We start from the raw sequence: 12,751 nt of genomic DNA on the forward strand, positions 1-12,751 counted from the left end.
GCAAATAGTGGAAAAGTTTATTAAACTACTCAAGCTAAAAGAAAACACAGTTTGAGGTGTACTTCAGAAACTTGCATAAAGAAAAGAAGATAGAAATTAGAAAATTTTAAAGAAAAAACTTATTGCTTTTTAAAAAAAAGAATAATTTCTACATCTAGCTCTTGAAGAAGCTCTTTCTTACTTCTGTGTTAGAAAGTTTATAAAATGGAAAGTTATTTTTGCAGTTTACTGGTATTTATTTAGATGGCTTCTCTTCGACTGATTTGACTTGGGAAGAAACAACTCTGCCATCGACCATTTCCTCTACGATTGTCTTAACCATTCTGGTTTTTGTTGACTCTGAAATAAAATACATACAGCACAATGTTATTTATTTCTTTATTAAATTTATATAGCCACATATCTCACCAAAGGCAATTCTGGGCAGTGGGCAACAGTGGATAAAAACAGAAAATATAAAAGCAGCAAAAACAAATATAAAAGCCATAGTAATAAATATCATAAAAACAAAAAATAAAATCCATAGATGAAGAGAGAATGGAAAATAGTCCCAACAATGGAGGTCTCCAGACAATCTCCAGTTCTGTGGGAAGCTCCAGGTATGGTCACATAGCTGTACTGTGGGCCTTTTGGAATATCAAAAGAGGTGGGGCCAATCTATTTTTTTTTTGGTAGGGGAGATGTTGTATAAGGCAGGTGCCATGGTAGAGAAGGCACATGTCCTGGGACCCACCAAATGTAGATCGCAGCCGATGGTACCCACAGCATTCCTTCTCTGTAAGATCTAAAGGGGTGGGTTGATAGAAGCAAGGAGAGGGAGTCCCATATCATGTAGGGCTTTAAAGGTTAAAACACCTTGAATTGGACTTGGAAGCAAACTGATCAGAAATAATCATATGGGTGCTCTAGACAATGACATGCTTTTATTTTTTTTCATATTCATTTTACAGTCTACAGATATAGACCATTATCAAATATCAGAGGTTAATTCTCCTAACAATATGTGATAATTAGCAGACTCATTAAGGTGAATAAGACCTGGGTTGCCAGTTCCACTTGAAACTGTGGAGGAATGAAAGAATAAGGCTGTCATAGCAGTTATCAACAACTATTAGTCATAGTTACTGGCTCCAATATTAAAAAAAAAAATTTCTCCACCACTTTTTTCTGTTAGTGTAAATAAGTCCACTGGGGAGAAAAATAGCTGCAGAAAAATGCAGGCAAGGATATGTGTTACACTCTATTAAAAAAAAACTCCATGTCTGGTTTGAATTGGATACTTCTGCTTTTGCTAGGTTCAAACATTAAGATATAATATATATATTTATATTTTTGATTACTGTTATGTGTGAATCTGGTCAATATATCCTGTTCCACAAGATATAGTTAAAAAGAACAACGACTCAGTGTCATGTGGTAATTCAGCCAATATTTAATTCAATACTAAAAAAATAAGTTTTGGTATTGCATTAATAATAAGGATGAGTAGTTAAAGTATCTAAAACCAAACTCATTAATATGGGCAAATCTGCAGTCTTTTCATAAGTCTCAAGTATATGGTATTATACCATTTTTCAAAGTGAGCAGATCAGGAAAGAGGCAAAGTAAAGTTAATGCTCTTTATTTTAATAAGATACAGTACCAGAGTTGAAAGCCAGTTCTAGTTCCTCTCTTCCCATCTTATACTAAACAAAATCAAGCCAGGGTTGTTTTGAATTTCTTTTCATGCTTTCCCTCTTCTCAGGATTGTATACTCTATTTTACTAATACCCCCTTGGTGGCTTGTTTAGTCCCTTAGTATGTCCATTGCTAACTCTGTACCATATTCCTTTACACATAGCTTCAATACTCAACAGAGAAGCATCTATTATTTGGTAATGATGAGAGGCAGAAGTATAATATGTATGAATTTGATAATTATTGTTTTTCCCTGGGATAGGTTAGGGTCTTCTAAATGACATGGTCATGCAAGCAAAGGGGTTACCCCTGTATGCCCAGCTTCCTTGCAGCCATGGTCTCCAACACACCTAGCTTCACCCAGAGACTATGCCTTTGGGGGGAGGGGAAAGGACCTAGGTCCACCTGTGTGAGAGCCTCCATTCAAAACAGATCTGGAATAGGAAACATCAAGATGAAAGGGGAAATTGCAAAAATACTGCAAGGTATTTGGGCATAGGAGAGGCAGTATAGTGTTAATATGAAAAAAAATAGCAGGAAGTCAGTACTGCAAAAAAGATTTTATAGAAATACATGCATTACCTTTCACGGGAGGTCCTGAACTGTAGACAGTTGTTGAATATCCTCTGTAAAGAAAGAATTTATTTTTTGTAAATATACAGCTCTTTCTCTTTCTTGCAAAGCATTGGGCTTTATAAAAATCTTGTTCTTCCCCCGTGTGATCCTCATCATTGTCAACTTCCAAATGTAGATATCACAGTGCTGGCATTTCTTCCAAGCTCATTCATTCTCATCAATTATCTTTTCTCCACCTATCTTGAATTGCTAGAAAATTCTTATCAGCTTGACATTGACTGTCCCTATTGCTGATCCCTGTTCTGCCCTTATTGCATCTGTTTTAAATCAGTTTAATTACTGCTTCTGTCTAAGGTGACAAAGCCTAATAGATTTTCTATATCTTGAGCTTTGGATGGTGTTGGAAGAACAGGGAAAATATTTCTTTAGCATCAGACAGCTAAGATTGACAGTACAACTAAGCCTGCTCATGTATGGATTGGGAACATGCTATAGGGACATAGTAGGATAATTATATTGTTAGGGCACTTATGAGCTGAGATTAGATGCAAGAGGGAAAAGGTGATCTGGAGCTGCCCGATCATGGAAGGCCTGGGACTAACTTTGGGAGAGAGACTCTTTTGAGATCATCAGGGAAAATGGGAGGTGGGAATCTTGGTATGGTCAGCCAGTCTATGCTTCCCCTCTATGGAAAAAAAGTATGAATTGGGTAGAGGGAATCACAGCAAAGTTATACCATGGAGCATTTGTTCCAACCGTGTCAACAGCTCAGAACAAACAGCTAATCTTCTGAGGTAGCGAAGGGATGGATTTGTCACAAATGAAGTCAAAATATACACGTCCCAGGATAATGTGGCAGGATCCAATCTGGGTTCGTCACCAGGATCAGAGGTTTAGTCTTCTGAGCTTTCGGACCCACGCTGGAGCCCATCCTCAGGGAACTTCTCTCTCTATCAGAATGGGTCGATTTGTATGTGTTTAAAATGTGCAAGTGCAGTTTTATGATGATGGATGAAGTATAACCCCTGTAGGGTAGGATTTCTTATATATGCTATGTTTGGCTTTTCAGCATGTAGTTAAAGATAGGAATAACATTACTATGATCAAATTTTGAGAGTAATTATTATACCAGTACATTCAGTATATTTGAACAGAATAGGTGCTCTCCAAGTCCCATTTATTAAATGTTGTCATCTTATGGGACCCAAGAAACATGCTTTTTCTGTTATAATAGTCTGATTGGTCTCTGCTTAGGGTTAATGTTTGGGTCTGGAGTGGGGGTGTTGTGCTTTGTTTAAATGGTTTTCTTTGGTCTGAGCTGCCTTGTTTTATGTTTTAATTGTTTTAATTTAGTATTATATTTTGTAAGCCATCCAGAGTCCATTAGAATGAGTGGGTATATTAAATCTAATAAATCATCATCTTATTATTCATGTTTCAGTTATTTTGGAAAGGGTTTCTCCTACAGAAAATAGAAGTGATTCATGTGTACCATGTAAATTGTCACGTGGAACATACTACAGGCTCAAAGCTTCGAATTTGTTCTGGAACTAATCAGATGGTGGGGCTGGTATTTATATATAGTGAGATCAAATGTCGTAATAAATGTGTTTTCCGGATGCTATCACACATTTTACTCTATGTAAGAATGTATTTTTTTCAATTACATATGCTGCAAATTCCTTACCCCCCTTCTCCATCCAATAGGCGGTGGTAGGTCTCAATCTCCTTTTCCAGACGTGTCTTTATTCCTAACAGTTGCTGATATTCGGCGTTTTGGTTTTCCATATCTGACCGGATCTGCAGGAGTTGTTCTTCGAAACTACTGATCTGAACCTGTATTTGGCCAAGCTGATCACAGTAATTTCGTTCTGTTTCTGCTAAAGTGCCTTCAAGAGATTGTTTCTGTTGAGAGACAGGCAGAGGAAAAATAAAGCATCAATTACTGAAATAAACAATTGGAAGAAAGGTCTGGATTGCAAGTCAATATTTAAAATAATATTATGACTTATGATTCTATGTGGTAGGTGAGTGGTTGAAAGAATCATTCATGTTCTATTGCACTTTCAAGCTAATTTTTCTTTCTTTAGTAACTCTACCACTAGGACATATTTTATATAACTTTTATTTTGGCCAATTGGAATTACTACTTTATATACTTTATATTTCATCTCCAAATTTTGCTTGCTAGCTTTTTGAACACAGTGGATGACGACTTCTTTGGCATGAACTTTAAGACTATCACTTACATTCTTAATTAATCATAATAAAATTTAATTTATAGGTATATATGTCATCAGGACTCTGATGTTTTGTTCGTCTGTTTATTTGTTTTTAAGTGTGCTGGCCTCTGGCTGGAGTAAAATTTGATTGGTATACATCCTTTCAAATGAATCATGCAAAATATCCTTATCTATAATTTGTCAGTTGGAAGGACATTTACCAGGACAAAGCTGTAATCTCATGTTAACATGGAAATAAATCTTATTAATTTCAGTGTGATTTAGTTCCAGATAAGTGGATATAATCCACAGGTAGTTGATTAAGCTAATCAACTCTGGTTAATTCCAGAAAACTGAGGGGAAAGATGGACTACCAGGCTGTAGGTTAGGCAGGGAAGTTGTACCACTCCAATGTTTCCATGAAAAAGAAATCAAGCTGGTATGGAAGTACATTTACCATAGCCATCTGAGCCTGAAGCTCCAGTTCCAAGCCTTGCATGGTCCGCCTCAGTTCAGTAATTTCACTTTTGCCTGAACTCAATTGGTCCACGTTGGCAGATATCTGTTGCCTCAATGCTCCAACCTAAGGAAGTCAGAGAACAATATTTAGTGGGATAGATAGAACATTTCCCATGTTTGACATTCAAGTGGATGGCTCTTGCCTGTTTGTTGAACTGTTCTTCTGCTTCTCTCCGGTTTTTGTCTGCAAGTTCTTCGTATTGGGATCTCATGTCATTCAGAAGTTTAGTCAAATCAACTCCAGGAGCAGCATCCATTTCCACAGTGACATCACCACTGGCCACTCCTCGGAAACTCATCAATTCCTGTGGTGGAGAAGTGTGGGGAATTTTTAATAAGTAGATGTGTCACATTGTGACAATTATATGATGGAATTGATGGACAACAAAGGAGATGTTGTATTCTGGATAGTTCTAATGCTATTTTTATTCTGATGCATATTTCCCATTTTATATATAGAAAAACATTCCTAGATGAATCTTCCTTCCTATGGGTGATATCTAGCATCTAATGGAAGAACAACAATTTAGAGAGTACTAGCAGTGTGCCACATGTAGCTACATCCTGCCACAGAGGGAAATAACAACTGCTACCTTTTGGCATCTGCTGTCTGAGGCAATTGCCACGTTAGGTTTAGCAAAACCCTTTTAAATGATTATGGGTTTTTTTATTTATTCAGTTAGTAAGCTACCAAATCGTTATGATCTAAGACAAGATTCTAAATTTAAAAACAGTCCTAAATAAATAAATAAAATCAAAAGGAAATGTAAAAAAATATCACATAGTTTATATGGGTTCACAAATTACCATGGACCAGATCCTACTGAAAGAACCAGATTCCTAAAACATAGCTGGCCTTCCAGGGTTCAGAGCAATAGGCCTAGAAGGGCTGAGGCACTGAGGTCCAGTGTGACACTGTTGTTGAAGGGATCTGGAGTATGATAAATGAATCCTCATTTATTATGGAATGGGCAGAAACTACTGGAGAATTTTGCTTTGCAATTCAGTTTTTCACTGAATTCTTTTTTTATACTCTCAGTGAACTGTCGGCAGTTTTAAGAAAATAGTTTAACCAGGGAAAATATTTTGATCCTGAATTACAGTTTTATCTATCCGTCCTGTAAAAAATTCAACTCTACTTTTACTGAATTTGAAGATTCATTCCTAAAGAGGCATTGGTTTTATTTGAGGATCTCTATCTATCTATCTATCTATCTATCTATCTATCTATCTATCTATCTATCTGTCTGTCTGTCTGTCTGTCTGTCTGTCTGTCTGTCTGTCTGTCTGTCTAAGCTGCGACTGAATTCTGTTGTAATATCTGGAAGATCATGGGTTCCCCACCACTATTCTTTCTAAGTGATATAACTAGAGAGGGAGTGTAGAAGCTCTGAATAAAGAAAGGGCAGATTTATAGAGGGAAACCAAAGCAACGTTTTCAGGGGTTCTTGGTGCTCTCTGGACTTGGATGTTTACTTGCAGACATTTCTTTACACAAACTAGTCAGTATGATGTTACCTAGTTTGCATAATGAAATGTCTGCAAGAAAACAACAAAGCTTAGAGAGCACCAAGGACCCTCATTTCTACTCTGCTACAAATATTTTCCTTTAAAATGTTTTCATTTAGCCACTAGATGGCAGGCATAGCTGGAGTAGAGAATTTTCATTGCTTTTTAGAAAGGGGAGAAGAGGTTAGAATGAGAATCCCCTACAGTTCATTTTGTCCATGGTTAGCAGTGTATACATTTACTATTTCAAAGCAACACATTAGTATCTGCACACTCTATTGTGGTTGTAGTTTTTCAACAACTAGGAGTTTTCAAAGCATCAACATTTGGCATGGAAAACCCCTGAGAACATATTTAGAAGCAAAGACAATTAACACACTTTATGTCTTCGTACACTGTCTTCTTAAATAAACACTTAAAACTAATATCTGTTTATTGTCTGCCATTAATCTACTTTGCACCTTGCCTAGTAAAAGTCCTTTCCCCCCTTTTCCCCTTCTCTCCAAATTCAAGAGGTGAGTGCCATTTGCTACCAAGGGTGCAGTGTTGCCAGTGGCAGATTCGTTTCCAGGTTTGGAAAAATCCTGGACACAGGGCATTCGCTTCTCCATGAGACAGAAACCTGAAAACCTGCATCAAGTGTGTGCAGCTGCAGCAAAAGTGCTGAGCATTTGAGCTTTCTCAGGCATATGCATTTAACCATTGTTTCAGTGTGTTGAAATAGTGCTATAAAAAAAGAATTATTTGTGGGGAATTGTAACTAAATTCTACTCAGTACCAAAACTTCCCTGCTTTCTCCCCAAAACCCGGTTGCCAGAGATCACTCCCTATCATTGGGATAAGAGCTGGGGACAGAAATTCATCTGCATGAGCAGGAAGATCTGGAAAGTGACATTTGGAAATAAACAAAATTCTGTTCCTTTTCAACAAAAGGGAAGTGTTCATGTTAGACTTAAAATCTAACACCAGCTATCACCAGTGTCAGGAATATATCCCCAATAAAATATCTCCCAGAAGCTTTAGAAAAACCTTTCTCCCACCTCTTCATGGTTCTTCTTCAGGTAGACAAGTTCCTCAGTCAGGCTCTCAACCTGCAACTCTAGATCTGCTTTATTCAAGGCTAAATCATCCAAGACTCTGCGTAAACCATTGATATCATTCTCCACACTTTGGTGTAGGAACAACTCATTTTCATACCTTTAAAGTTGATAGAAGAATGGCATTTTAGCAATAGCAATAGACTTATATACTGCTTCATAGTGCTTTACAGCCCTCTCTGACCGGTTTGCAGAGTCAGCATATGGCCCCCAACAATCTGGGCCCTCATTTTACCGACCTTGAGAAGAATGGAAGGCTGAGTCAACCTTCAGCTGGTCAGGATCAAACTCCTGGCAGTGGGCAGTGAGTTAGCCTGCACTGCACCACCACAGCTCATTTTCATTTATAGTCATCATTTAAAGAATGCAGATGGATTTATAATCAAGTATGATTTAAAAAACTGAATAGGTCGTAGGTTGGACACATGTCTTTTCCTTTCCTGAGTAAAATTGTTCTACTTACTTAAGTTTGAAATCGTCAGCAGCTAGTCGAGCATTATCAACTTGTAATACAATCCCAGCATTCTCAATTGTATATCGACATATCTGTAAACAAATGTTTAAAAGAAATACATTCATTCCCTGAAATTCTGAACACTTTGCATCTAAGACTGAAAGAATAAAAGAACATAGGCATGCACACAGATATACATACACATGCATACACACAGATACACAGATACAGAGACATAGACACACAAGAATCATATTTACTCTTGCTATCTAAGTTATTTAAATTCAACATGCACACAAAATATACATGGGGATAGCTAACTTATTTAAGTTCAGGAGTTAAGTTCAATAACTAAATTGAAAAATCTAAATCAAAATATGCTAAACCAAGAACTGGACTCCCACCACAGGCTGAATCATAAATGACCTCATTCTGTCTTCACCTAGCCCTTAGTGTGCTCAATTGATGTGTGCAGTTAATCTACCACTTCAATTTTCACAGGCTCTAGGAAATTTACAGGTATTAAATATCAATTAGAATAAAAAATAAACTTTATGTCAGTAACACAAATATAATAAATAATATATATAAAAATAAGAATATGAATCTATCCATTCTGGAACTTGATTTTCACACCATAATTGTCAAAAAACCAAGTTTAATTTTAAAATGCCCAGGGAGGACAGAGTGTGAATGAAATGCAAGCATTCAATCGTGTATTATTCTCCTGTTGCCTGAAAGAAATGGCTACTTGAGGGATGTAGGAAGCTTTACTAGCTAGCTATTCCATGCTGCAAAAGTGAACCATTACTATAGCAACTTAATTAGGGAACTGTAAAAAGGTATTGTGGAAAGTTACTGACTACCTATTGAGTCTGGAAAGAGTGTCAACTGAAGTCAGAATACTTTGTGAAAGTATTTTAGCTACTTACCTGGTTCCGAAGATCTTCAATGATTTTAAAATACTTGCTGTAATCACGATCAGTGTCCGTGGCGCTGAATTTGCCATACCATTCCTTGATTCTGAGTTCTAGCTCAGAATTTGCCTCTTCAAGAGCATGCACTTTGCCCAAATAGTTAGCAAGGCGGTCATTAAGATTCTGCATGGTTTGCTTCTCATCACCTGTGAGGAGACCTCCATCTCCTCCTCCCATGCCAAAGCCACCACCAAAGCCACCTGCAAAACTGCTGCTGGCAAAGCCACCACCCATGCCAGCACCATATCCTCCAGCAAGGCTTCCTCCACCCAAACCCCCTCCACTGTAACCTCCAGCAAGGCTTCCTCCACCAAAACCCCCTCCACTGTAACCTCCAGCAAACTTGGAACCACCACTAAAGCCTACACCACTTGACAATCTAACAGATCCTCCACCTCCACCTCCAATACTGTAGGACGAAATCTGCCGAGAAGAACCCGAGGTGAGGACAGAGAGAGCCATAGTGCTTGAGTAAGAAGGATGGCCTGTGCTGTGCCAGTAAGCAAGCTGATTTAGAAAGAGTGCCTTGGGTTGGTGGGCTTTTGAAGTTTATATATCAAGCTAATGGGGTGTATTGTTTCCGCCCCATCACAGCAAAAAGGATCCTTTGCCAAGCCAAAAGTGTAACGTCCATGACCAGATAATTATTTTCTCTAATTAAAAAGTGATGTTATCAACTCCAACTTTTCAGAAATATGTTCCCTTGGGTTATTTGTTGTGCCAGCTTTCTGGATCAAGTGGGATGGAAAAAAGCCAGATCTGTTTTACTTTTCTTTTTATCCTTAAAATTGATGAGCTACTCTTTTTGTCTTTTGCTCCTCAGCAACACTTTCTTTTAACTTTAGATTGCATTTCTGCTCAACAGCTCCAGCCCTAAGGCATAGCTCTTTTAACTGAAAGAGGAAGCCAAACAAAGCTTCAAGGAACGTGTATGAACAACACCAGTAGTATTCCATTACATTTGGTAAGGATTTATTTCCCTCTTCTTTTTTAATCTAACAGAAATACAGATCTTAAATACCTTGTCATTACTTTGGCTCAAACCTTCATAGCTGATATTAAAAATCTTTGATGTTATATTGGAATTCATAATTTGATGTGCAGCCTGTCTTTACAAGTTCTTGGAGATGGGATGGGAACTGAGATTAATAGACTCAAGAATTTTTCTTTCACTGTAACTCTAAGATGGAACAGAATGAGTTATTTTAGATGGTGGATCACCAATATTTTATTTCCACTAATTCTTCCGCAGATACCATTTTCAGCATTTTCCAGCAAATCATCTTTAATATTGCAGTTTCCTCCTTTGCTTCACTATGTTATACAGTATGTCTTGGTTTTAATGTTCTGGCCAACATTTTAGAAAGCTTTGTATCCCAGATCATCTATTCTTAATTTTTTCCTTTGTATTTCACATTAGCTCTTGAAATCAAGCTAAATTGGGATATATACAAAAAAAGAAAGAAAGGAAGAAAAAACCCCTTCTCACCCGTAAGGGGGGGGGGGCATGTGTCTTCCTTAATGCTGACATCATGTGTTAAAAACAGTTTAAATGCATGTACTAAAGATAGTTTAAATCATTATGGGTACTTCTACATAAGATCTTTGTTGTAGCAGTGCCATGACATTTTACTTTAAAGGGGCTTCTGGATCTTGTTACCTTACATTAGGAATCATCAAGGGTCTTCCTAGCCTTTTTCATGTTTATTTGTTTACCAAAATAAAATGGATAGGAAGAAAAGTCAAAATATCTACACATTTGAAATAAGTGGTCAGAAACCTCTGGAAAGATGTAAATGTTTTCTAACCTGTTTGTCTTGAGATTTGAAAATCCCACATTCTGAAGTATCGCTTGTGTCTGGAGATATTAGGAATGATGTGCTAAATATGATATCAGTTAAGATAGGGATGTGCAATAGGACAATGTATATCTTGTTGAACTCTTATGCACATCAGCTATAGCCACCAGGGTCAGTTGTGAGGAATGATGCAAGCTGCAATCCAACAATAGTTGGATGGCCACATGACTCATCCATGGCTTAAACAAAACATGCCCATGGGAAGATATAGGAGATAAATCAAGCAAGGTAATTGTCCCTTAAAAACTTCATTCAGAAGCATCCCATCTTTGCAGCATATTTTTTCTGCTTCCATTGTGGAAGAAAAAAGTTAGAGGCCTGCATAATAGTTGACTTATATTCCTTTTGGTTTCTTTCCCTGCCTCAGAAATCACATTTGGCTTCTCTCTAATCACTTTCTTCTTTTTTATATTCAATAGCCAAGATTGGATTTGAGTAAGATGATAGAAGCTCTCTTTAATGAATTAGCTCTTTGTCTCTTTCCATTTACTTCACTTTTGGGAAAAAAATGTTCCATTCTAGAAACATGTACAGCATTTTCCCACTTCACTGCTCTCCTTGCAAGCAGTCTTGGCCATTTATCAACACTTTTCCTCAGCTGCATAAGATCAAAGGAGCATTTCAAGGACCCATTAGGCAAAGAGGGGAAAGTGACACCCTTTTTTATTGCATGTGCCTCCAGTACTGTTGAGTTGTGGCACGTTGCATCATGATACTTGCTTGTAAAGAATGCCTTAGAGTATAAAACAAAATACTTTTTTCTCAAGGGCCAAAGAAATGTCTATATGCCTAAGTAATTATTATTTCTCCTTATCTAGATTTGTTCTAGGTGTACTTTCAGCCTTTTGCTGACGATCTATTGTTCTATACTAAAATGCAATTCCTGAGAATTATATACTGATTAATCTATCTACGCATTATAAATGTTTACTATTTATGTTAAGTTTCTTGCTGCGTTTGGTCTTGGAAATAGTAAGCTTAAGTTATGTGAGGTTAAATTTATTCTACAATTTGCACCAACAAGTGTAATTGATGCACTGAATTTTATTAAGCTGTTTATTTTCAGAAAATATTTTCTGTAAATGTGTGTCCCTAATATCTGAATAAATTGCTAAATGATAAAGTTTTTGGTTGCATGCAATGTTGTAAATGTGAATTAGTTCCCAGGGGTATTTGCAAAACTAGTGAGGTGGTTAAGATTTGGAAGAATCTATATTTTTCATTGCACAAATTTGTCTACTGTGCTAATTGCAACCTTTCCTGGACTGGGGGCCCTTGCTTATAGTTACTCATGTCTTGCTCACCTCCCATTTGGATTACTGCAGGGTACTCTACATGGCAAACTTCATCTGGTCTGGAATGTGTCAGTGTGATGGGTGCCTCTAGTAATATAAAGTAATACATTTGTTGTGTGAGCTTCAGCTGCAATTCAAGGTGCTGGCCATCACCTTTAAAGCACTATATGGCACATGGCCAGATGCCTCTAAGGACATCTGCCCATCCTAATGGATTAGATAGGCATACTCTTAGTCCCTTATTTCAGGCACTGCCATCTGATAGGAAGTAGGAAATATGCCTTATCTGTGGCAGCCCTTGCCCTATGGAATACTTTGCCCCTGAAGTTCCATGGGTCTCTCTAAAGCACGGAAGGCCCAGCTTTGCCTCCCCCAAGTTAGGATAAGATGGTGGCTGCACATCAGAAACTAGGTTGCCACCAGGTTTTGTTCTTATGTATTTGGCTTTAATAGTTTAATATGGTTTTTATGTTGTTTTAATTTTTGATCTAGATGCATCAGTGCGTGAAAGAGCTTGCTAGTTGGTTCTGTGCAGCAGCTTGACAGCCAGTCTTGGTTGCAATGTG

General features: G+C 37.4%; 1 protein-coding gene across 1 annotated transcript; it reads right to left on the reverse strand.

The window, feature by feature from the left end:
• Positions 1-3: 3 nt before the first annotated feature.
• Positions 4-9,543, reverse strand: LOC107303091 (keratin, type I cytoskeletal 10). Its single transcript, XM_015832281.1, has 8 exons — positions 8,987-9,543; positions 8,064-8,146; positions 7,544-7,700; positions 5,138-5,299; positions 4,933-5,058; positions 3,941-4,158; positions 2,260-2,303; positions 4-339 (listed from the first exon to the last, which is right to left on the reverse strand). Exons 1-8 carry the CDS (start codon positions 9,491-9,493, stop codon positions 236-238), a joined length of 1,401 nt encoding a protein of 466 aa, XP_015687767.1. The 5' UTR covers positions 9,494-9,543; the 3' UTR covers positions 4-235.
• Positions 9,544-12,751: the final 3,208 nt, after the last annotated feature.

Source organism: Protobothrops mucrosquamatus, unplaced genomic scaffold (assembly GCF_001527695.2).
Source record: "Protobothrops mucrosquamatus isolate PMUCROS unplaced genomic scaffold, P.Mucros_1.0 scaffold1, whole genome shotgun sequence".
In the NCBI taxonomy this organism is placed as follows: domain Eukaryota; kingdom Metazoa; phylum Chordata; class Lepidosauria; order Squamata; family Viperidae; genus Protobothrops; species Protobothrops mucrosquamatus.